At 41.8% G+C, this 26,986-nt stretch overlaps 1 protein-coding gene across 2 annotated transcripts in view; it reads right to left on the bottom strand.

Annotated features, from left to right (window-relative positions):
* Positions 1-8,759: 8,759 nt before the first annotated feature.
* The window catches only part of Etv6 (ETS variant transcription factor 6), a 130,310-nt gene continuing 112,083 nt past the window's right edge, over positions 8,760-26,986 (bottom strand). The window contains exons 5-7 of one of the 2 annotated variants that reach the window (XM_015498269.2): positions 18,035-18,177; positions 16,571-16,671; positions 8,760-12,812 (exon numbers count right to left, since the gene is read on the bottom strand). In XM_015498269.2, coding sequence (XP_015353755.2) covers positions 12,707-12,812; positions 16,571-16,671; positions 18,035-18,177 — 350 coding nt within the window. In that variant the 3' untranslated portion in view covers positions 8,760-12,706. The remainder of the gene's footprint in view (positions 12,813-16,570; positions 16,672-18,034; positions 18,178-26,986) is intronic. The other variant, XM_048787195.1, reaches the window with a different exon arrangement.

Genomic DNA, 26,986 nt, shown 5'->3' with positions numbered 1-26,986 from the left:
GTCTCAAAATGAAAAATAAAAAAGGGGATGTAGCTCAGGTAGAGTATCACTGGGTTGACTCTCTAATACTGCAAAAACAAAAACAAAACAACAACAAAAAGTTACATTAGAATAGTTTCTATATATTTTTTTCCCTTGAGCAATAAGAGGGAGAAAACAAACTGAACAGAGAAGCTGGTAAGATTTGATGAGTGTAAAACAATTTTCTTGGATAGAAGATTTCTAATTCAGCTATGCATCCTGTCTGGAGAAAGGACCCACCCAGTTGAATAACAATGAGCACTATTTATTGAATGTCTACTCTGCCAGGTGCTTTGCATACAGTGCCTCTACTTTTCAAGAACACCCAACCTTTTGGAACTATAGAGAAGGAAATAGCCACTGACAGAAGATGAGTAATTCTTACAAGATCATATTCCTGCAGGTGGAAGAGCCAAGGTCCAAAGTCAGTTTTGTCTGATCCCAAGGCCTGTGCTCCCTTCACCAGATGGCTCTTCCCCAAGAAGTGATCCATCCCAGGAGCCATATGCCACCAGGGCACCTGGGTCTCCTTCGAAGTATATTCAAGAAGCAAAGGGCAGGTGTGTTCCCAAGTAATTTGAAAGTGACTGGTGTGAAGGCCTTTGGCAGGACCTGTTAGAACCGTGCTGTTAGCTAAGAAGTGGCCTCAGAACTGGGTCCTGTATGGAGCACCCAATAGAAAAGGCACTGTGCTCTGGCAAGTCGGAGCCCATCCAAAGGTTGGCACTCAAGATTATAAAGTGTGGGAGACTAAAGAAGCAGCTATATCATGACACTATGTAATTATTTTATATTGGTGAAATTCCTGTTTGACTGCTGGTTAAAGGCCACCCTACATAACTGAAGTGGAAGACTTTGTAGGTAATCATAGAACTGAAGGAGGTGTTTTTCATGGCAGATATCCCAGCCAGGTGACCTGGCCCAGAAGCCCCTTAAGTAGCCACCCCTTCCTCAGTCCTCACTCTTCATGAGGAAGGCTCGTGACCCATAAGGGTAGATTTCTCTTGCACATGTCATCATTGGCACCAAAGCAATATTGAAGATGACCATGATGGTGAACCCTGGAATCAGAATTAAGTATCTATTATAAGGGAGATATTTTTAATATACTCTAAATCTTAATTTTTTTATTAAAGCATTTTTTTCTGACTTTTATTCCAGTTTCCAGATACTTAAAATCAAATATAAGTTAATAAAGTGAAGCTAGAGTTGGTAAATTAAATTTTGGTGTTTGGAGTTTCTAACAATTCCTACGTGAGATATGGTGCAATTTTTATTTGCCAAAATGTCAACTTCAGTCTCTCCACCCTGTTTCCCCTGTTTTCCAGTCTAACCTCCTGCAATTAAAGAAATCCTTAGAAAACTCCTTTACTTTAGAATTCTCAATCAATTTGTTTACATTTTCCATATATTTATGATGCATTATAATTATACATATAGCGGGCTTTGTGTTACGTTTTTGTACATGCGCACACTATAACAATATAACAATGTAATTTGGTCGATATTGTTCCCCAGTATTTCCCCTTTACCTTTCCTCTTCTCTACTCTGGTCCCTTGCCTCTACTGAACTGGTAAGGGAGATTTGTTTGATTGCTTCAAACACTGATTATACCTCAAAAGGCTAAACCAAAACCAAAACTTCTCATTAAATGGAAAATCTTTGGTTGGGGGATACAGCCATCTCTGGGGTTTGCCCTCATGTCTTAGGTTTACCTCAGCCAGGGAGTCCAGAGTTTGAGGCTGCAGGGAAGGGAAAGGAAAGAACTCCAAACCCAACTGCCTAAAGCTGATTTCAAATTCCTTAGAGATTTGCATTCAGGTACTGATTTGACTAACCAGCTCCAAGCTGATGCAAATGGCACACACAGATTTTCACTAGAGGGGAGAGGCTGGGGAGAAGAGTCTTGGGGGGAGATTCTTCCTCTGGAAGGATATTCTGACTTTAATGTCATGTTGAAAGGTAACCTGCCCGATATTAGTGAAAGTCTTGGAGTAAGTGTCTTCAGGGCAAAGTATTTAGGTGACTAGAAACAAACGGCGTGAGATAGCTCAGCAGTTGTCATTGGTGATTTTCTCACTTATTCTATAGAATCAGAATGACAGAATTGGGGCTGGAAGGACAGTGGGCATGGGCTAGGGGAGGAGCAAGCAGGGGTAGTAAGGAGGGAAGGGAGCTAGGTGCTAGGATTCCTATACATTTTCTTCTTGAATCTTCTACATGGTGCTTTGAAGAAAATAATTCCATGAGAAACCAGGGCTCCAACCCTAGGTGTGAATTGTCTGAGATAGAGTTGACGTGGGACTAGAACCCAGTAGGACTGCTGTTCTTCCTATTGGTGCATAGGGCGCTTCATCTCCAACTGGAAAGAGAGGAGTCAACCTGCCCCAGGGCACCTTTACCTTTTCTAGCCAAACAGTAGGAGCCCAACAGGTAGCAAGATGGTCAGGAGATTCTGTTGGCCCAACCTCCTCCTTCCCCCAACATCCAGAGTTCTAGGGTTTTCTGTAGTCATTCCCTCATGCTGTTCTTAAAAGTAATGTTCTTATTAACTAGTCCCCAGATGGAACCCCACTAACATTGTTTTGTGCATAGGAATGCTGAGCCAGGACATCCTTTAAAAGAAAGAGAAAACAAAATCAAAGAACCCAGAAAACTCATTTAAAGTGGAACGAAACCTACACATTTCCTAAAGCTATTGAACTGGAACGAAACCAGATCAAAATATTCTCAGTAAACCTGAATTGAACCAATATTTCCGTTGGGTAGAGTCCATCACCAAAAGTAAACATCCCCGCCTGCCCAGGTGTTTCTTGAGGCAGAGACCTTGGCCCCAGAAGGGGACAGTGAGCGCCAGGTGGGGCCTGGGCTCAGTCTCCAGAGGGCGTGGGAGGCTCAGGCAGGCCCTCCGGGTGGGCCTCAGACTGCTCATCTGTAAAGTGAGGGGGTTGCAATGGTTCCGTGATGTTCACACCAAAACAAAATGAAACAAAAACAGTGGAAACTTTTTTTTTAGAAGGCATCTTGGGGAATCCCAAAAGGTAGAAATAATAAAAGCAGAGCTGCTCTGAGTGAAGTGGCAGTTGGTAGCTCAGCAGATCCAGAATAAAGTGTAGAAATAATAACAATTGATAGTTATCACAGTTGCACTTCTCCATGTCCTTTTTCTGGAATCTCTCTGTGATGCTCACAGCCTGCCATTATCACCGTCATCCTGAGTTTACATAATTAAGAGGCTCGGAGGGGTTACGTAAATCTCTCAAAATCACACAGCCCATGAGAGGGGTTGTGGGTTTGGATCCAGGTGCTCAGGCCATGGATAGAACGGGCTTCTCCATTCTGTTCTGTAGCTTTCTGGGGCCAGCCTGTCAGCTGTGCAGGGTACCAAGCTAGACAAGGGACACTGAATTAGAAAGGAACAAATCAGAAACTTGGTGCCCTTGAACTCAGGGCTGTCTAAAATTCCTGATGTAACTGGTGAAGTAGGAGTGGGATATGAAAGCCCAAGAAGACAGGCTTCTCTCAACTGAACAAAATAAAGCACCTTCCTCAAGTATTGTCCCATCTCTGGTGACAGTTTTAGTCCCCACACAGCCAGTCACACATGTGGACACTGCAGGCTGCTTCCTCAACCTCCAGGCCTCCTCTCGAAAAACGTTACTTTGCTTATAGTTGCAATCAGTGAAATTCCGAGACTGAATGATTCAGTATGCAGTGTCCTTTACCAGGAATGAATGCTTGATTCTTATTGTCTAATTCTAGGATACTTTTCTGTGCTTCCCCAAGAGGCTTTCTGGTTCAGACATCCACAAAGAGAAGGGAAGAAGGCAATGAACTACAGAACATGAGCAGTGTTTTGCCAACATGACAGAAGAAATAATTTTAAAATACATTTTGAAGATGGTTTTCACTACAATAGACATGTAGTATATCTCTTTTATGCGTGAGTGACTGACACTACCCCATTTTGAATGGAAAGATAGTTATCTTTCAAGATAGTTTTTACATAAAGTAAAAATGTGGAGGTATGTTCAGTGCATGTGATGAACCTTTTATGGGCAAAGAAGAGTTGCATCTTTTTATTAGAAAATTATTTTCTCTCCATCCCAAGTAAATAAATGTTAAACAGTTGAATATTAATGGTTCAAAGGTGTGCCAACTCATTCTCCTTATGGAGTTCAACCATTTGATTCCAGACAGGTCCTTAGCTTTCCGGCTTCATTTTTGAGACATTCTTCTTCCCCAGTCCCTGTGGGAAGTCCCCTGCCCACACACAATATAGCTAACAGCCAACTGAGTCCAAGACCTTGATGTTGCCATCTAGTGCCACGAATCCATAATCTGAAATTTCAGTACCAAATGACCTTCAATGTCCAAAGCCACCTGTTCAAGTTAGCACCACTGTCTATATGCTGCTGGAGTCACTTCATGATGGCCAAGAGTGAATTGAGGACTGTGTGCTGCTGGGGTTCCTTTTGGGGTATCAATAGTTTGAAAGGTTTCTGAGAGAATTGCAGACTGTTGAAACTCACAGATCTGGGGATTTTGCTGGATGAACAGGATGTGGACAATGATTCCCTTCCGTAATGATGTTCTCTCAATGTTGCATTTTTACATTATTAATGTATTTTTTCCCAGTGTTTCTTTGAGTCCTATGTCTCAGTGTTGAAGGCAGCCCCATTGTTATGGTTTGCATATGTAATGTGCCCCAACAGCTCATATGTGAGACACTACAAGGACATTCAGAGATGAGATGACTAGATTATGAGAGCTGTGACTTAATAGTGGATTAATCCACTGAAAAGTATTAACTAGATGATACCTGTAGGTAGGTACAATGTGGCTCGGGGAGGGAGGTCACTGGGGACATGCCTTTGGGGTATATATTTTATCCATGGTGAGCAGGTCGGCTTCTTGGTTGTCATGTCCTGAACCTCTTTCCTCTGCCACACCTTTCTGCCATGATCTTCTGTTAGGGAGTCGGTCGACTGTGGACTGAATCTATGAAAACATGAACCAAAATAAACTTTTCTCCTTTACATTTTTCTTGTCAGGTCTTTTGCTCAGAGCAACAAAAAAGCTAAAATATCCATCTACTATAGAACCAGCATGAATTGATTAGATTCATTTTTCTTTTTTCTTTTTTGCATTTTCACAGCTTTTTTGAAGTGAAATTATAACCATAAAGCATAGTCTTTATAAAACTATACTTCAATGAATGTCAGTGGATTTCTAGATTCCTGCAACTGTCATAAACCATAATCTCCAAAAGTTCCCGCCTGCTAGTTTCTGTTCAATCCCCACTCCAACCTCTATCCCCATGCAAATGCTCTTCTGCTTTTTGTCCCTGCTCTTTGCCTTCTTTGGAAATTTTATATAAATTGGATTATGCAACATGTGGTGTTTTTTGCATCTGATTTCTCTTAACCTAGCATAGTGTATTTGAGGCTTCTTCATATTAATGCATGTACAAAGAGTTTGTTCCATTTTTGTTGCTAAATAGTATTCCATTTCATGGATATACTCTATTTTATTTATGCACTTAACAGTGGACATCTGGACTGTTTCCAGTTGTGTTTATAAACATTTGTGTATGAGTCTTTGTGTGGACATTTGTTTTCATGTCTCTTAGAAAGATACTTAGGAGTGGAATTTCTGGATCATGTGGTAAATTTATGTTTGACTTTTTAAGAAGCTGCCAAACTTCTTAAATGAAAGTTTTCTGAAATGACTGCCATTTTATCTTGCTACTAGCAGTAGAGGAGGGTTTCAGGGTCTCCATATCCTAGCCAACACTTGGTACTGACGGTCTTTTATTATAGTCATTTTTGTGTGTGGTGTCATCTCATTGTGGTTTTTATAACTAGTGATGTTGAGCATCTTTTTTTGTGTACTAGTAGCCTTTCCAATACCTTCTTTTGTGAAATATCTATTCAAATCTTTTGATCGTTTTTAATTGGATTGTCCATTTTACTATTGAATTGTAGTTCTTTATAAATCCTCCACAAAAGTTCTTTAACACATGACTTAGACAACTATTTTCTCCCTGTCTATGCTTGTATTCTCATTTTCTTAAAAGTGTCCCTTATTTTGATGAAGTCCAGTTTATTATCTTTTTTTTTTTTTCCTTTCATGGATTACCTCTTTGGTGTCATATCCATGAAATCTTTGTCTGACTCAGGGTCACAGTGTCTGTAACTTCATTCCCTTATTCAAAGCACTTAATAAGATGTAACCTGTGCCAGGTGCCATGGGAGGAGGGGGCTGATGGTTGAACAAGTGTATTGAGTGCTCCCCCTGCCTGAGGAGCTCTGGCAGGGTTAGAGGCACAAGCGAGGAAGCATTTGGTTGCTTTTACAGAAATGTTTGTAGTTGGAGCAAAAATGAGGGCTCAGAGGAAAAGCAAAGGTCAGCTTGGGTGGATGGTCTGATAAAGTTCTGGTTGAGTCCTCAGAGATCAGACAGGTTAAAATAGTGTTCTGTGGCCTCAGAAGACATTATGCAGAATTACCTAGTGGTTTTTACTAGGAGTGATTGCTGTCTTCAATCTAGTGGGCTGAGCGCCTTCATTTTAATGAGACACACACACACACACACACACACAGTGAGAGACAGAGAGAGGAAGAGAGAGAGAATCTGTAACTTTTGACAGTGTGGGCATTGACACAAGATCATCTTCTTTTAACGTTATCATCTTCTATAGTTTGTGTGGGAGACCTGCTCATCCCCTCCCCATGCCTTTTGAAACATCACGGGTGGCACATCTGGATTCTCATTCTTATTTAAAGTTGGTGACCGTGAGGCATCTGGTGATGAGCCTCCAGTATTAAGGTTCAGTTGTGAACGTGAACGGCTGCTCCTTATTTGGCAAAGATTTTAACTATGGCATTTACTCGTTTCTATCCTAAATAAGAATAAGCAAACTTGTCGGACAGCAAGATTGACCCTAAGGACTATTCTAAGAAGGAATTTTTAAGAAACTACAGCAAAGAGAAAGGCTTACGTTTTGCCTTGGTGTCAGAATCTCAGGGCTTGACAGGAGGTTATTTGCTCTCTTGCCACTTGCATTCACACCACCTGAACTTATTGGGAATGTAGACTCTTGAGCCCCACCCAGAGAGTAGGGTAGAAGAACAGATCTTCTGGCCATACTTTCTCAAGAGGAGAAGCAAAATCTACTTTGCACCTAGATCCCCAGGTGATTTGCAAGCACTTTTAGGCTTGCAAAATGCTGATCTCCTCTAGTGGTTTTGGAGTCCTTTGCAAATACGCTGGCTAAATGTTCATCCAAGCTCTGCTTAATAATTCCTGGGACAGATAGTCAAGGTCATTCAGCAGATGAGAATGGTCCTTTTAGTTTTTTTTTTTTTAGATCAGGCTGGTTAGGCAGATAAGTGGGCATAAGTGGATAAATTGCTGCGCTGTAATTTGCAAGGGCAGGTCAACTGTTTGAGTTACACTTTAAAACAGCTCATCTTTATAGCAAACTGCTTAAAAGGTTTGGAGGAAACAAGATGAAGTGTGATTCCCTGTCTGCTTACCTTCATTCTACAGAGTATCTACTTTTAGGAAAATGTAGCATTATTGTCTGTGGGTGGGATTAATGCAAATTGGTTGTCATCCATTATTCTGAGTACTTGTTTAAAATGCCACATGCTTTTTTTTTTTCATACTAATATGAGCAGATTGATAGCAGTGGCTCTTAAAGTCCAGTGTGTGTCTGAATCACCTGGAGATCTTGTTAAAACAGACTGGTAACAATCTGTTATTGTTAAAATCAGATTTGTCCCACTTTTAAAGTTTTTAAAATTTTCTTATTTATTTATGTATTTGAATTAATTATACATAAACTTTTAAAGTTTTTGATTTAGTTTATGGGGTGGGAACTGACAATTTGCATTTCTAGTAATCCCCAGGTGATTGATTCTAATGATGAATTATTAGAAATAGTACCTTCAAATGCATTTTTGGCACCACAGGATCTAGACTCTTCTTTGGCACTATGTTCTGATGATACAGAATAGAAGGCCAAATTTCAGCAATCTGTTGTCAAGGGATACAGAGTACCTGGGGCCATTTATAGGAATAATCTAACAACATTTTCTGAGACCATTGATTTCAAACCCTTCTGTTCCAAAGTTACATCTAAGGTGCTAAAAAGCAATGTAGTTTTTCTTCCTTTCCTACTCTGCTCGTTTCTGCCTACCTCTGATGGCAGATGGATAGTTCTGGATAGTTGATCACACCGTGTTTGATCTTGAAATCCTAAGTGCCCACTGGTTGGCTGATCAGTGGCCTCTGTGGCTGAGACCTTCAGCATAGGGCTGGCTCTGAACTAGTGACTTTCAGGTCATTGTAATTACATTTACACCCTTGGTACCTTGTAGGCTCAGACCCTAAGGGGAGAATGCTACCATGTGAGGACCAAGTTCTTGTAAGTCTTGGTACCACCTTAATGAACATCTTCCACACAGCACAGGGCCCAGGCATCTCTGATCCGGGTTTCTTTGGGTGAAATTTTTCCACCTGTGGCAGCTGCTGAGCTTTGAATGATCTTCTCTGACCTTTTTGGTGCCACTTGTCTAGAGATTGTCTGCAGACTGCTAGGTAACAGAGGCTTCCTGCCAGTGCAAACCCGTGACTGCCCTTTACACTGTAATTGAGCGGAGACAGGATTTACCTCATCAGAGCACCTTGCCTGACTCCATTTCATATTATCAAAAACAGAGACCCAGGACTATTTTTTTTATAAAAAATTTATTGAGATGATGTAATTATAGGCTTTTCTTTAAAAATTATTTGCAACTCACTGGCCCTGAGAAAAGGCATTTTTTTTCTTTTTTTGTTACATTCATTTGATTCAGTCCCTTATAAACCCCACACCTCATAAACAAGAGATTAGAAACTAGACCAAAAAAAAAAAATTCATTCTAGATTCGTTCTGGTTTGCAGGTGGGTGTAGTCACAGAGAATGTTCACTTGACGTGTGAAGGACGCAGGGAGTTTGCAGTTGTTTAGTGTTGATGCAGATGGGGCCAAAAGAGTATCAGGTTAGTCTTTTGTGGTTCTGACAACACAGGGATTATTGGGTGTCCCTCCCTCCCCCATCCCTCTGGCTTCCTTGTATCACTTCCTTTATTCTAGGTTTATGCTCAGAAAAGGAGCAGACTGAGTGAATGAAAGCTTCTGACTAGCACCGAATGCTTAGGGAAAGAAAACTACCCTTTGTTCTTTGTCTGTTTTTCCAAATCTCTTATCTTCAGTTTCCTGGGTGATAATGGGTCAAATGGGGGAGTGGTCAAGCTGGATCCCAATCCTAATTCTGTCCCTGCCATATTATCTGCTCCAATGGTGACATTACCTCTCTGATACTCAGGCTTCCTTTCTGCAAATGGCAGTTAATGGTTCAAAAACATATCCAGGGCTGGAGCCTAGGCAGGGAAGGATGGACATGGGGGTTATTTAGTCATTTTGACCAATTCTGTTGTAGCCACTTAAATTTCAGCTAAAGGGACATTTTTAGTTGGATAAGGTATCAGCCCTTGATCAGAGGATTTTAAAGAGATGGTTGAAAGGAGAAAATCCCTCAGTTCCTCTTTTCTTGTGGGGGACCTCCAAATGGGATTTGGAACATTGGCAATGCTGCCTAAGGGCAAGACCAAGTGGCCTTGGATCAAGCATATCTGAGAGACATGTTATTACCTTCGACAGGACCCATGTAGCCAGCTACCACTGCTCTCTTCTGACAGAAGGAGACAGCTCAGTGAACTCATGATTTGGGGAAAGGGAATTCCAAGACACGAGCGAGAGCGTCCACCTTTCACACAGCAGTGCCCCTCTGCATTTTCCTTTCCTGACTTCAGATTTTGTGGGCTACGAGTTCCCATGACGGCCACAGAGAAAGGCCAACTATTCAGATGATACATGAACTTTTAATTTAGTCTGGGGTGAAATTTTCATCACTGCTAGTCCTTAGTGTTGAACTGAGAAATTTCACGCTGGACGATCCTGTAGGTAGAATCTAAACTCTCAGGGGAGGGATTGTGCCTGGTTCATCTTTGAATCCCTCACAATGTCTGTTAGGCGATTCCCTGAGGTTTGATAAATTGAATGTGAAATCTTCAGGATCTGCAGTACGTCAATACTGTAACTCTGGTATCGGACTGTCCAGCTCTTCTCTCAAAGAACAAGGACTTTTGCAGTGAAGGGAATCAAGAGAAAAATCATTATTGGCAATGTTGGAATGGGAAATTAAGATTATATTGGAATTAGCATCTCTACTTCAAGTGGCTGGAGAAGTCATCCTAAGTCTTACATATTTATAAGATATTGCTTTGAATACAGAAATCCTAGGGGGCAAAAAGGCATTTCCCTCCATTTTTCATCTGTAAGACTTGGAATGGTAAGAGACTGAGTTCAGAAACTTGGGTAAAGTGGCCAGAATGAGATGTTCTCATCTCAGGGAAGAGGAACATCATGCCCTGGTCTGTTTTCATATTCATATAAGAACCTCAGTAAAAAGTCCATCCTTTCTCTCCAGTTCTTAAACTTGGTGACTCTCAGATCACACCAGGTATTCGGCTTAATCTCTCCATTTGAGATATAGTACCAGTCATCTTAGAGGCTGAAAATATATCACCTGAACACTCTTGAAAGACATTCACAGCTGCTGGAATCCAGCAGAATCACACCCCCCTTCAAGCAGATTGAGACTGAACCCTTCACAATGAGGCCCTCTAGGCTCACACAGAAAGCAGAATGGGGGAAGGAAGTGACAGTAAGAGGAGGCTGGCCGCCACCTGTGGTCTGGTAAGAGGCAGGGACAGAGCGAGACTAATGAGCCCAGATCGGCTCCTCAATTCCAGTGTCTGTGAACCATAGTTCATCTATTGCCCCCCACCCCAGGCTGGTATCCTTTTCAGTAAGGCCCAGGGGGAATTCCTCTTGCTTGTGTGCCCCCAACTCAACTCAGAAATGGCAGGAGGACAAGCCTGGGGCCTGCCAGCTTCACAGGGAACTGCTGCTGGTGGAGCATATAAGTACCTCAGAGAGCTGAGAGACGCTAACCCAATGGAGGAGCCAAGGAAACAGGGAGGAATGGGGAGGGGGTGCTTTTCAAGGCAGGTCTAATTTTCTGAATTAAAAAAGACGGTATTCCCCAAATTGGATATTCGAATCTATAATGGAAGAGTTAATGTGGATGGCTAGAAAAGGAAGAAAAAAATCTAAAAACAGTTTTCTGAAAAATCTGTTATCAACAGAAGTACTAAGATGGCACGACCCTCCTTTTGTAAGACACTACCAACCTTATTTTGAGAGGTGAAAAAGAGCCAGGAATGGATCCGTTCTGAAATACAACGGTGAAGGAAGGAGAAAGTAATGGATCTGAGGAACTTGCTTTCTGCCCAGGCCGGGCAGACCCTGGCTGCATCTGGGACTCCATTCTGGAGTACTCCCCTCACAAATGTTCTGTGTTCAGTGGGGACCAGGAAACTTTAAAAAGGCTAGGAAGTGGGGGTGGGCGGTGGGGAGATCAGGTGCTGTGGGAAACTGACCACAAGATGGCCTCTGGAATGGAGCAGAGAGGAGCTTTTCTTTTTCAATAACCTGTTTCACAAAAACAAATCTCCACTGTAGAAATATTTTTGCCCAGTCTCTGGACTGCCAGGCCTGTGTGGTCTTTTTGTATTTGCAGCACTTGCAAAGCTAATCCCAAGCAGCCGGGGGGGCCTTCCAAACAACTTGCCTTATCTGACGCTGTAGCTGGTTGGTTCTCACCGTCATCTCAGGGACGGCCTGCTGGAATAGCACTTATCTTTCTGGAGTACAGCAGCATCTGTGAGGGTTCTGGCCTCCCTCAGATGGGTGGCCAGATGCTGGCATAGGGGTCTAATTTTGGCTGCTGGACACAAAGCACCCAGGTCACTGATTCTATTTAGGTGCCAAGAATCCCCAAGATTCTGCAGGAGACTGAACTCGGCTGAAAGGCATGTGAAGTGCAACAGCAGGCGGAGGGGTTGGGGGGGCGGGACACAGGGGAGCCAGAAAAGGAAGGTGAGCAAGAATGAAAAAGAGAGCTCTCCTTCTCGTGTGATCATTTTTTAAAAGCATCTTTTTTTTTTTTTTTCTTTTTTCAGCCAAGACCCAACTGCAACAGAAACAAACCTGATCCACGTGGCAGGAAAAAGAGGAACCTGATCCCTTCTGCAAGTATTCTTTCCTGACCAGCTGGGCTGGCTGTACTTTGTGAGATTTGCAAAAAAAATATATATAATAGATATATATTTCCATAGGAAAACAACCTCCGATGTCTTCCCTTATATGAACGATGAAAAGTCAAACTGCAGGTTCTTAAAAAAAAACAAAAAACAAAAACACCATAAGACTAACAACAGGTGGAAGGGTGAGGGTGAGGAATTACAGGTGGACAGATTCCAAAGAAGGAAATGTGACTCGTGAGTCCCAGGCTCGTGCCCTCCGCCAGAATTCCAGCCCCGCCTTTGCCGGGTGGTTTGTCTAAGGTGCTCTGGGATCCCTCTTGGTCTGCAAGAGAAGTGTTCCTGCCATCGCTGGGTCTCTTCCTTTCCAGCCGGCCTCAGCCCACCAGCTTTATCAAGCCTCCAGTGATCCTGGTGGGCAGGGGCTCCCTCGCCCTCAGCCCGCCCAGGTGGCATGTGGCTGCCTTCAGCACTCGTCCTCCTGGTATATTTGTTCATCCAGCTCCTGGGACTCAAGGTGCTCCAGTCGATCTGTTCGGCCACTCATGATTTCATCTGGGGTTTTCATAAACCTTTGGGAGAGAAAATGGAGGAGTCAAGAGAGCACATTTCTTCAAAGCTATCTTTACACTTCTGAATTCCAACCCATAAAGCGAGGCCCTGTCATCTTACAGTAGCTGGAGAGGTGCTGATCCCAAACGCTAATGCCAACATGGTGCAAATTAGCAAAAGGTACCCCTTCCTCTGATTGCCTAAAAAGTGGCAAAATGACTATAACGTCTAGTGTGACTATGGTGGGGTAGACAGCACCCTTCAGATCTATGGGGCATGTTACTGCAGGACCACGGGGAAACTTAGGTACAGCTCATGTATCTGTGTTTCTGATTTTTTAGAGAATTAGGTTTTACAAAGACCCACAAGAGTCATATATCCATTTTATTCCAGACCATGGGGCCAGGGAATGGTATCCAAAACTTGAATTTAACATGAAGGATACAATTGACTATTAAATTAAAAAATGGCTCACTTGGAAATACCATCAGTGACCTGTGTCAACTATGATTGACATGGTTCAGGAAGGTGGCCTGGTTATAAATGTCCTTTCAGTGGGAGTGCTCCTTCTATAGCCCCAGCATGTCTGCATGCTGTTCCCTTTCCATACACTGCCTGCAGCAGACAAACTACCTTAAAACACACATTTTCTCTCATCATCTTTGTTCAAAAAGCCTAAGATGTATCAAGTCAAAGATGTACTCTCTGGCCTGCCTATCTGGGTCTTCTATCATTCCTACCCAGGAAATTCTTATCGTCCACTGCTCACTTCCATGAACCCTCCATTCCAGTCTGCCAGTCTTTTTCTTATATAGACCATTGTTCAGGTCTTCCCATAAATCTTTAGCTTTGTCCTTATCTTGAACCCTATTCACTCCTTTCGCTACTCATTCTTTGTGTTTTGCTTTATCATCAAAGAGCTGCTTAATGTGTCAGTCCATACTGAAATCTACCTTCACTCAAAACCTAAACTTCTTTTTCTTTGATTCATTTTTAATTTTTTTAAAAAATTTTTTTGGTTCTTTTGGGATTAAACCCAAGGCCTTGAACATGCTAAGAAAGTGCTCTACTGAGCCACACCCCAAATCCCTTTAATATCTAAAAATCTTATAAAGAAGCCATCATTTTATAGCAAGTTTGGCTTTCAACACTCATTTCCTCAAAAATAACCAATGGCTCCCTCACTAATAGCACTATTCTTTTTTCTTGCTGAAAATCTTTTACTGGAAGCCTATGAACCTTCCAATTACTACTGATTTTCTTCTCTGCCCACTATTGCTAAACTTCTGAAGCAGTGTGATGTGTAGCATCAGTCTTCTGCTTTTATCCCTTAGCTAAAACTTCTCCCTCAACATCCCGAAGTCACTAACGATCCCTCTAGGCCAACTCCACAGATAGACTGTACTTGGTTCTCGAAACTACCGCCTTCTCCTTTGGACTACTTTGTCATAGTAATCTTCTGGTCTTTTATACCAAGTTTGTCATGAAATATTTATTGAAACCCTCCCTAAGGTATAAAACAGAGTTATATAAAGTACAATCCTGGGGCTGGGGATGTGGCTCAAGCGGTAGCACGCTCGCCTGGCATACGTGCGGCCCGGGTTCGATCCTCAGCACCACATACAAACAAAGATATTGTGTCCGCTGAAAATAAATAAATAAATAAATATTTTAAAAAAATAAATAAAAAATAAAGTACAATCCTCTACCTTCTGGGAGCTTATGATCCAGTTGTGGGGAGAAGGATTTCATACATACACCTATTAAAAATAGGAATCAAGGTGTGTTTAAGGGCCAAGGGAACTCAAGAAATGATGGAGGAAGAGCATTTGGGAGAGCTGAAGAAGGCTTTGTAAAGGTAGGAGAACTGACGCGGGCCTTGAGGGCATGTGTACTTTAAAGGTAAAGGATATGTACTTGAAGCAAAAGGAATCATATCAGTGTCACAGGAACACCAGAAGTGTGTATTATGAATTCAGGAGGCAGGGGAATGGTGGACCAGACATAGAAGGAGATTGCTGAATTAATCCTGGTGGGAACGTTCAAAGCACAGACATCAGCTTTCTTTGCCAGGGAAGCAGGAACAATGCTTTTGCCTTTCCTCTACCTTCCCAGTCTCATGCAAGAGCCTGTCATTGGTAGTAGACTCCAACCTGGCACCATGTGGCATCAAATCCTGGGAAATGTGGTTCCCAGGCTTCTAAGCCTCAGTAACACAGAATGGACAATTCAGTACCATGCCTCACTTAGACACAGGAATTAAAAATAGTTCTAGTTTCAAGACCAATTAAGAATGGTGATGCGGATGATGAATAGCAAGAATTCTGGGAGGAATTTCTAGTTCTTTCTTAATATGTCTGAAAATCTAATGTGATATTTAAGTGGGAGTCCTTAAAGTGTTAAAAGAAGCTCTTGAACATGCACATTTGGAATTTCTGGGAAATTTTTAGAGCTTGATCTAAGTTTGGTGACAAAATGGAGGTGACAAATGAAGTCATATAATGGGATCAATTCATTCAGGAAAAAAAGTGTAGAGTAGGAAGAACAGGGACCCAAGGATTAAGTTTAGGATGAAAGATGGAGAGAAGACATCAACAGAGCCAGAGTTAGGAGGGTTCTTTTGTATTTATTCCATTCTTCCATTATTCATTTCTTGAATAGCCTTTTCTGTTTTTGTGGAAGACTGCAATTATTTTTACTATTCCTTAATTTCCACTCCTTCTCAAAGCTAAAGCCTAATTGCTCTTTCCAATAATTACCACCATCCCAGAGAGCTCATGTGTTCATCCATAGTGTTATTTTCTACCTGTATACAGACAACTCCAAATCCATATCTCTAGTCCCAACTGTGGCTCTTTTCTTTGTCCACTTGCCCAAACTCTTAACCTAAGGTCATATTTGTTGCTCGCATATTCTCCCACATCTTTGATGCCACTGCATCAATTACTAACCATGTCGGGGGACTACTTCTATCTTTCCTGAGTGGTCCTTTATATACCTTCTTTTTCTTTTCTAATTCTTGAAATCATAATATATATGGTAGGATAAATGGCTGGAACTCATTAGCTGTGGGAATTCTGAAAAGAAGAATATCTAGTGCAGGGGCTTTCACACTTTTTTGACTGTGAAGCATTAGAAGAAATATATTTTACATCATGATTCATCACACACACACACACCCACCCACCCACACACACACACAAACACACACACATACACGGCTGAAACCAAATCTTTGTGAATCAACAGTCACTCTTCATGTGATGCAGTCTGTTATTTTCATCTCTATCTTATCCTGTTTTCTATTGCATTAAAAAAAAAAAAAAAAACAGAGACTGACCCATTAAGCCTATTTCATGACTCACTCTGGGTCATGACCTGCAGTTTGACAAACCCTGGTTTATGAGGCTGAGAACCTGGAAGTTCAGGTTTAATTCCTTACTTTGACATTGACAATGGCTACTCTGATTGTTCCCTTTACATATACTGGACTTTAAAGCCAGACAATACTATTTGGCCACTGCATTATTTTAAAGGTGAGTCAGACTGTGTTTATATTTAGTTTTGGCTTTACTAGAGGCCAGACATCAATATAAAAAGTTTTTTCCCCCCTTCAATCTCAACAAACCATCACCTGGTATCCAATTTGTAATATTTGCAATAATGGCTTTGGGGATCAGATAGGCAGGTAGAGATCTTAACAATCTCCCTCCTCCCCCTTATTTAAAGAAGACAATATCCTCCTAAAAGAAGGAAAGGAAGAAAACGGAAGTGCTACCTGAACAAAAGCCTTTGTCCTGGCTCCTTCCTGATAATGTTTAGTTTGTAGTAGTGGCGCAGGGCTCTGGACATTTTCTCATAGGTCATGTTTGTTCTGTTCTGTTTGTTCAAAGGAGGAAGAGAGAAAAAAAGCACAAAGACACAATGAAATGAACCTCAGAAAAGGAACTGGGGGAGCTATTAAAATAAAAGCTCCTCAGCTGGTCCACGTGGCCCTGCCAGCTTGGGAACACTACCTGCTAACGTGCCACCTTCCAGACCCCTTCGTTCCTCTTCCTTCCCTTTGGCTTTCACATACACTGAGGCCAAGGTTTTCCTTTAGGGTGAACCACCCTTTGTCACAAGGCCTGAAGCTCTGGCCAATAAAACCCCAGCCACCTCCCTCAGGTCCTTCCTCCAAGACTGCTCTCTGCTATGCCCCAGCGATTTCCTGAAGATTCCCACAATCTGGGTCCTCCTTCACCTCCTGACCCATACAGAATTTCTTTTTTTGTTGCCACGACCTTTCTTAAATGTGTTTCTGGTCTGTCATTTTAAGGAAGAGATTTTTGTTGTTGTTGTTTAAATTCCTATTGTGGCAGCAAGAATACAGTGGTTGTGAGCCCTTGAGCCACGGTACAATCTGGGAGTTGCAGAAAGTATTTCTCAGTGACTCACACACTGAAGTGTCTGTCAGTGAGGCCTGGCCATATTTGGTCATGGCCTGCATCAGGTCCTTCTCAACCCAGTCAGAGCATGGACTGCCTTCTTAGGAGGCTGCAGGCCTGGCAGGGCTCAGCTGTGCATCCCTGCCCTTTCAGTCCCTGAGCTGAGGCTGTGCCACCCGGTGCCACCAGGGTACCTCCAGCTTGACCTCAGAGCTACCTATGTATTGTCTGACCTGGATCATGATTCTCCACTTATTATATCTGCACATTGGAACAGTCTCCCTTTCTATAAAAGACTTCCTTTGTAAATTCCATTTCCTCCTAGTTTGGAAAACTGTGGGGCAAACTTGCTGCACTGTTTTCTTGTAAAAACAAGGTTTTACAGTCCAGAGACATATTTTTCCATGTAGAAATGGACTTCTGTGAACATGGGAGTTTCCAACTGAGCAGGACAGAAGTGACACTTCCCAAAGGTCCCCCATGAGTCATAGAGCTCATAACACTTCCCTGTCACCCAGTTCCTATGACAGCAGGGGTGTCAGGGCCAGGTGGAGGGCAGTGGCACTGAGGGATACTTACAATGCAGTCTATCAAACTGAGATTTACTGAGTTAGTGGGCATTTGGCATAAGTAACATGGAAAGAGGCATCTTTATTTATTTCCTTCCTTTGTGACGGTCTTCCAATGAGGAATAAACTAAATGATAATGGGCAGACTTAGGAAGTAGAACAGACAATGACCCTCCAATCTAGAGATGCACTTTTTTTTTGGGGGGGGGCACTAGTTCATAGAGCAAGGATCTGCTGCCCTTTTACCTTATGGTTTCCCCACAGTCGAGCCAGTCCATTGGGATCCACTATCCGGAATATTTTGGATTCTTTGTCCTCCCATCGGATGAAGTTTTCGTACCGGCTGTCAGAAAGCAACTGATAGACGTAATCCCAAAGCAGTCTACAGTCTACAGAGGAAAATGAAGGGAAAATAGCATTGAAAATGTTTCCTGTTGAGGCATGAACAACGAGAATCAGAAAAGAATTCAGTAATCACTTTTGCCAGGTGTGAACTACAGTGAAGAATCTAAGGTCCAGAGAGAGCGAGGGAGACTATGCTGGAGAAGTATGATCTTTGACCTGTGGAGGCTTCGAGATCCTCTGGGCCCACCACCCCCTTTCACAGATGAGGACATCATGACCCAGAATGAGGGAAAGACTTATCCTTGGTCATGGCCAGAACTTGAACTTGAACACAGTTCATTGAAAGATAGAACAAGCTCTACCTGGGAATGAGTTGGCTTTGGTGGACGCCTGCAAACGGGCTAGCAGGGTGAAAGGTGGAAAGAATGTTTTAAAGTTCCAGAGAAAGTGGTGTGTTAAAAAATGGTGGGGTTAAAAGATTCTTTTGATGTTGGTGGAGACACTGAATGGATAAACATGAGAAGACTGGGCTGGGCCAAGACACGGCCCCAAAGCAATGCAAACCTATGTAGTGAAAACCTATGTAGCTTGGTGATGCTGACAGTGGTAACTGTGGCTAGCAGGGTTTTTAAAAAGAAATAGATAACTCTCATGATATCATGCTTTGGAGACCTTTAAAATTGCTTTACTCTACTAGAATCATGGTAGAGAGGAACCTGGTGCAGAAAATCCTTTCTCTACTGGCAGAACCAATGTTTTATTATATAGTCAGGCAACAAATATTTATTAAGTGACTTAGAACAGCCCTGGTTCTGTGCTAAGCCAAAGCTTTTGGCTGTGGATTGGCAAATTAAAAGAGAAGACATGGGATGTACACCCCTCCCCTATTCTGTTTCTTTTTGGGTTTGTGCTGTACAGAGCCTTGATAGGTAGGTGGACATAGATATGTACCTTCTAGGTTTAGATGACGCAGGACTGGCCTCCAGATGAGAATTAGAGGTGCCATTTCCAGGTGTCATTGTATGATTTTGGCCCTAGCCAGAATAGCTGGTAATGGAAGATCACTGAATGACAAATATGTGTTTGGCATGTATAGGTATTATTTCTAATCTTCAAAGAGGTCACAAGAGCTTGCCTGAGGTCACTGGGATTTGAATTCCTGGCTCCTGCACTATAATGTGCTATCTGGTACACTGGGAAGGGCCTGGCCTGGCGCACCTGGGAAGGGCATGTCCAGTTGAGACTTGGAATATCTTATAGTCGGCACATTCACATGCCAGAGACAGGAAGTCACTCTTCTTTGGAGAGAGTATATTTACAAGGGGAATTTAGTCAGGCAACCACTAATCTCCCTGAGATTCTATTTCCTCATTTATGAAATGAGAATCGCAACACTTACTTTACAGGATTATTGTATTAGTGATAATGTGGGTGAAAGGAAAGTAATAAAAATAACAGCAATATTTATTGGGTGCTGTTTGCAGGCACTGTACTGTATCTTCTGCGAGCGTGGTTCCACTTGGCCCTTACACTACCATGAGGCAGGTGCTGTTGCTATTCCTATTTAATAGGCCAGGAAGCTGGGGCCAAGAGGGATTGGTAATTTACTCACTCAGGGTACATCATGATGCTAGGCTCTGATTGTCTGTAAAGCCTGTGCCATGCCACAGTTTCGGATTCGACTTCTATTCTCAGAGACGCTGTACAATGGGTACATATCTGTAAAAACCTAAGGACTTTCTAGGGCAAAGTTTAACCACGTAGTGCATCCTTTGTGAAATCCAGCTTTCTCTCTGAAGGGCAGAAGGAACTGGCAAAAAAATATGGGGTTTTCCAGGAAGCTTGATCCTTTAAGGAACTACCATGAAGCTTAAATTGACCCTAAATCTTTTTAGTATCCCTTAGTGTATCATTTCTTTTGTATTGTCTCTGCCTAAAAATTAATGTAATGTGTGATTTGTTGTGTTTTGGAAAAAGACAAGTGGCATCCTTCTTGAAACAATGATTCCACAGTCCTGGAATTTGAACCCCATTCTAACATCAGAAGCTGCTGGGCCCCTTCTTCTGTTCACACCCCTTCTTGAGGGTTCATTTGTTATTGCCCCAGTGTGGGCTGAGGTGGGGGAAGCAAGCGGGCCACCAACCCTAGTGTCAGTGTAAGTACCCTGAGAAGTTGGTACCACACTATTGCAGACAGAATAATCTAGCTCGTTTTTAAAACACTTGGAGAGGATGACTCCAGTTTCTAAGCAAAGCAGAGAAGTAGACTGTGTCTTTACCCCTCAGCTACCTCCCTGTCCTGCCTCACTTTCATTACAAAGGGAACAGGGAACTACTATGGTCTGAATGTCAAATGCACCCTGCCATTCACATGCTGAATCCTATCCCCCAAGGTAATAGTATCAAGAGGTGGGTCTTTGGGAGGGGGTTAAGCCATGGGGCTCCATCCTCATGAGATGGATTAGTGCCCTTATAGAAGGGGTCTGAGAGAGGTCCCATGCCCTCTCATCATGAGAGGACACAGCAAGAAGGTGCTCTCTGTGAACTAAAAGGTGGGTCCTCACCAGACCTCTAATCTACCTGCACCTTGATCTTGGACTTACCAGTCTCCAGAAGTGTGAGCAATGTATTTTTGTTATCTATGAGCCACCCAGTTTCTGGTGTTTTGTTACAGTACCCTCAATGGACTAAGACAAGAACTGAGCTGTGGTTCAATTATCCACTCTTTGTCCCGCCATCAAATGGCAGGCACATTTTCATTTTCCATAGTTTCTTCCAACTGGAAAACATCTGACAAAATCAAATATTATCATAAAAATTTCAGTAAGTCAGGAAGGACAAAGGTGGTTTGCATCTAACCCCTCCCAGGTCTCCTCATACAGTTAGGATCACCTTTACTACAAAGAGTTGAGGATACCTGGATGCCTCTGGAATGAGAATGAATTCTCCAGTGCATTCATTTCAACACAATTTTACATAAAGAAATTTTACCCATAAGAAAGGTGAGTGAGATGCTCTGGGCTCTGGGCAGAAGGCTTTGCACCCTAGAGGCCTACTGTGAGCTGAAACCCATTGCTGATGGTTCTAACATCCATTACCATCTGCACAGGGTTTCCACTGCTTTGTTTCTATTCTCTCTTTTACATTATAGTGCTTACTAGTTCTCATAAAATAGTAAAATGTCAAGCAGACGATTTCTCCAAGCCAGGGCGACCCAGCACTGGGGTATCATGTTGGATTTTCAGAGGCATCGAACGTGGGTCTTGTTATCATGTTATCTGCTCTTTGGGTGACAAATAAAGGACAAAGCTTACCAGAAAACGAACTTTACCTATAAGTTTCATGGACATTTGTATATTACACACTTTTTTCTTTCATAGACATGGGGGAAAGAAAACCCAAAAAACTAAAACGGAGCAAGCTTCCAATTGATCACTTTAAATGACATTTAATCCAGCAAAGCCAACATTGGTTGAGTAATAAAAAATATGTTGACATTCAAGACATATTGAATTATGCTGTCACTAATGGAGGTAGCAACAGGAATTTTGTGGCATAAAGAAGTTGTTTCAAGCTCAGAGTATAAATGGCTTTTACAACACTATCTGTTTTTTTTAGTTAAAAATTATGTCCAGATGTTAAAAATATCTGCCTAATCACACAACCACCCCCCCAACTCTTTTTTTTTTTTAAACTACTGAAGTTAAAGCCATGCAAGTTATTTTTGGTTTTAAGATTTCTACTAAATAAAAGGTATGCCCTCTTTCATTCCCTGGATCCTTTGGAAGCTGTTATCAGGGTCCACCTGGACTCTTCTATGTCTGTACAGATACAATTTTCTTTGATCATCAATGAAAATATTTAATACAATTTAATAAAACTCACCTCACTATAAAACAACTGAATATGCATGTGTAAGACTTTTTAAAAAATCACATAGTATTCACTAATTTTAAATGCATTTCTCTTAAACTAAAGGGCTGCCTTCTATATCAAGACATGGTTATTTAGAGAAACGTCCATTACTTGGATTGTCTCTTCCAGGAGAGGAAGCTTATGAAAGGGTTTAGCTAGAATAAAGTTCTACTTTCCAATTGCAAAAAGAGAGTTCTCTCTGTTTCCTGCTGGGTGAGGTACCCTAGGCATCCGCTGCTAAAAGGCATTGTAAAAAAATCCCTTCCTGTGGTTAAAGGAGAAATATTTTCACTCCCACGTATGTCTCCTACCAGAGACTCATTGTATAAACTCATTGAGCAGAGACCGTAAAAAAGATGGGCAATTTTCACATAACCAACATAGTTTAAAAAAAATATATGCTAGACAAAGCTGATGTTTAAAAATTTTGAGTAGGTCAAGTTATGGACAGAGGGAATGTATAAGGACAATGGCTAATTGAACTTTCAGCAAAGCTTCTAAGAAAATCATTTTATGTTGTTTTAATGGCCCAAATAAAATTTTAGAAAAAGGCTTATAAACCAGAGTACCATGAATATAATCACAAATAGGGTGAGGCTGAGGATCTCTATGTTTTTAAAATTTATTACCTAAGAATTGATAAATTTATTTCCAGTTCAGCAACAAAACAGGTAAAGTAGCATACAAAATTTAAAAACTTGCTACTATGCTTTAAACCAGTGATTCTAAACCAGAGGGGCAATTATGCTCTCAAGGGGGTATTCGGCAAATGTTTGGAGACATTTTTGCTTAAGCTGACAGAGATGGAGAGAACTTCTGGCATCCAGTGGGAAGAGGCCAGAGATGCTGCTAAAATATCTTCTAACGCACAGGATAAGCCCCCACATCAAAATTATTTGGCCCAAATATCAAGAGTGCTAAGATTGGGAAATTGCTTGTAGAAACAGTTTTATAACATTCAGGGGACCATCTGCTACCTAGTCCTTTTTTTCCCTTTTCCATTCTAGATTGGCTATTACCTAGAAGCAGAAAGTTGATAAATCCAGTGCAGCCAACTCTGTGTTGATACGTAGAGGTGTGCTTACAATGGGCAATTGCTTGTGTTTTGCTGTAGCTTAGGAAAACAGAAACCATATGTGCACAGTGGCATGCTGGGGGCGGGAGAAGTAGAAGCAAAGAATACAAATCCATGGTTCCCCATTTTCACAGAGCAGCAGGTCTGCAGCTGCATACAGGCTGGACCATCCCACCTCTGCTGACACGTGGTGTGGGGCAGGCTGGGGACACAGGCCTCAAACTCAGGTTCCAGTTGAGATTCAGCCACAGCTGGAATCTAACAATACACCAGCCTCTGCTTTGTTCAGGGGTGGGTGCAGCCTGAGACTTCACATCCAGGGACTGCAGAGAGGTGGGGACACTGTTACAGACACGTGTACCCTTAAACAAACTGGAATTTCCAGTCTCCTCAGGCCCCTTCTGTTATTTTCCACCCAGCCACAGTTCTGTTGCTGTTTTATCTTTTAAAAACATTGTCCTGAAATTTCCTTCTCTTTAGGGCTCTTTGATTTTTTCAGTCATTCACGCTGATAATACAGTGCTGTGACTCAGCTAGGGTGTGAGAAGTCCGAGCGCCAAGGCATATTCCAGCTGGAATGAAGGATCCTCCCCTCCCCAGTCCTCATCAGATCCCAGTCACATTTTATGCATCTCCAATAGGGACAATAAGCAAAGCCTCAGAGGAGGGGAGGGAGGAGCACTTGACGCTCCAAGGGAATTAGGGGGCTAAGGTGACCCCCAAGGGGCATGCTTTGCAGGTTAGAGTTGCTTGAAATAAATGTGCCACATACAGACCTTGCCTGTCAATGCCCCTGCCAGTTGGGGGATGGGAAGTGGGGCAAGGACCCCTCTGAGATCCACAGCATGGTAGCTCTGTAGTGAGGCAGAGGCGCACTAAACTGCAGAGCCCAGACTTTCCCACAGGCCACTGCTTCCATAGGCACACCCAAGGCCAGTTCAACTAAACGCCAGCTCAAGAGGACTCTGGATTGAGGGGTCTCCAGAGGGTTAAGTTCCCTGGGATAGTAGGGAAACAGCTCTTTCAGCAGATACTAAAAACCTGGAATTCTTTTGGTTGATGGAGGCATCCCATAATATTATCCTTTATTTCCCCCAAACATAGATATTTACACATATACACAATTGTGCAAAGGTATGCACACCCCCACATCTTACTACTAAGGAACATCCTCCTCTCTTTCATACAATTGCTTTAGACTTCTCTTTTATGACATCCTTTTGTCTTCAAGTCTACTCCTAAGATTCATTTACAAAAGGTAAAAAAAAAAAAAAAAATCCAGTATTTGACCTGAAGCTAATTTCACCAGCACTAAATCCTGCTGGGGAGGAAGTAGAGATGGAAGCAAGAAGTCAGAGTAGGGCGTGATATCCCCTGACCCTGGACGCCCTTGAGGACAAGTCTCCCACTGTTTTCCCTAGTCCCATCCTTCGGGTTTCTTCATCTGATTTAAGATTAGAGGCTTCCAGGATGGAGTTTTTGTGCATACATACCTTATCTAGTCAAAATAAAACCAAATCACGAAAGCTCATTGAGTCAGGTGGTGAATGAGCATTAGGAGCTCATGTCTCCCTGCTTAGAAGCTTCTGTGCCTGTTAAAGATGTACACTTGGTGGATCATAAACATGTTTAAAGGTTTCCTGTAAGGATTGACATGAAGTATAAGAGGGTTGGGATCACGAACCAGGAGGGAGTTCTATATCTTATCTGCTGTAGGATCAATTAACCAACCAACTAACGATATTCTCACAAAGCATGAAGAAGTTCAAGTTTTCCAAGAAGGATTTAGAGACTTCAGCAAAAGTTGTGAGATAAACACAAGAAAGGAGATACTGTCTATTTGGGCGGGTCATGGTCTTTGAACAACCAAATTTGTGAGGACATTTAAAATCTCCACTTTCATGAAGCACACATAGGGCTGAGAATGGATTATATGACAATTCTCAGTCTACCAATAATTTTTTTTTTCTTCCTGAGTCATTGTTTGGGCCAAGGAACGGACGGACAATCAGACAAGAAGTCTGGTAGCTCAGGTTTTAAGGGAATGGAAGAAATTTATTTAAAAGAAAACCAAAATGACTTAAAATTTTTCTTTTTAAGATTTAGCTTCTAGGAAGGGCAGCAGAATAGAATAGACATTATGATTGCTGTATGTATATAGGTGACTCTATGACCAGTGTGATTCTGCAATCTGTACAATCAGAAAAATGAGAAATTATACCCCAATTGATTCAAATGCATGAATTGCCAAGATCATTGTAATGTCACGTGTAGCTAAAAAAAAAAAAAAAAAAAGATTTAGCTTCTATAGTTAAAACCAAAGTAGGAGCTTGGTTTATTTGATGGCATAAAGCAAGAGGGATACTGCCTTATGTAGGCAAAGACACACAATTTGGCATTTGGTGACAGACACCATATCTCTCTATGGCCTAGAACAATGCCTGGCACATAGTGGATCCATGATTATTTTTTAATAAATGAAAGAATGAATAACTACATAACTCAAAAGTGCAAAGACATGATTTCTTTTATTTAGCCATATTTTATTTATGTTAATGATGCTACTGCAACTATTCTGGATTGTTCTGCAAATGTAGCCTGCAGTCCAGAACTTGTCTACTCTCTGACATCATTTGTTATTGTTCCCTTGACATGTCTTAGACATGTCTCATCATCCAAAGTGCAAGTCATTCCTTGAGAGCAGGGACAGGGTTTCCTATATACGCGTCCTGCACTATGCCTGTGATTCGCAGCCTACTCACCATTCAGGTAAACAATGCTGTAGCACAGGAGCAGCCTTTTGTGTAGAGCTAATTAGTGAACACTTGAGGCTTTGTGGCCACACAATCTCTGGAACTACTCAATTCTACTCCCAGTGCAGCATGAAAGTGGACACACACCTACTATTTTCTACTAACACCTAATTTATAAAAACAGGTGGTGTTTGGATTTAGCCAGACCTTTAATCCTTGCTCCAAGGAATGGACAAGAGACCCAGGGCAGAAAGAAACAGCATTTTGGGAAAAGCAATAGACAGAGGCTGGAGGGTGCAATACTAATGTGTCTGAATGTCAGTTCCTTCATGTGTAAAGGATGCTTCTAGCTTTGAAATTATCTAATCTTAAGAAGGAATTTCAATACAAGTAGTTCCCCTTATCCATGCAGAATAAATTCTGAGACCCCCAGTGGATGACGCCTGAAACTAATACAGGATACCATAGATATGCTGCTTTTCCCTACACATGCATACTTAAGATAATGTTTAGTTTATAAATTAGGCACAGTAAGAGGTTACAATGCTAACAATAAAATAGAACAATTATACTGATATACTATAATAAGTTATTTAAAACTTGTAACTTTCTGGAAGTTTCCATTAATATTTTTAGATTTTGATTGACCACGGGTAACTGAAACCGTGGGCTAGGGGAAACTGCTGTGCATACTGAAAATGTGACTCCCAGCATTACTAGGGTCACAGCTCATCAATCTGTGGTTGCTCATGGCCAGTTAGTCCCTTTGCCTATGAAACACAGGTGGGACACAGTCTACAGTAAGACTTTTGTAGATAGAGAAATGTTCTAGTAGATAGTTATGCTTCCCACTCCTCCACTAACCCTCCAGCAATCCTTTCCTGAAGATAATAAATAGAAAATATCACAGGAAGAAGCAGGTTACTCATTGGTTATTCAATAAAAAAACAGATCCCAGGGAACTTGTCTCTCTCTCTTGCCAGTCACTCCAACTTGTTAAGCTCTTAATAATAGTCCTTATCCTCTCGGGAAAAAAAAAGCTACATGTTATATTTAACTAGATCTAATTTGTGATCTGTCAACCATCTACTGAATTTCCTTTATTAATTA

The sequence above is a fragment of the Marmota marmota genome, unplaced genomic scaffold, assembly GCF_001458135.2.
Source record: "Marmota marmota marmota unplaced genomic scaffold, marMar, whole genome shotgun sequence".
NCBI classification, from domain to species: Eukaryota; Metazoa; Chordata; class Mammalia; order Rodentia; family Sciuridae; genus Marmota; species Marmota marmota.
Note: the sequence above shows the minus strand (reverse complement) of the source record. Positions and strands in the feature narration are given on the sequence as shown.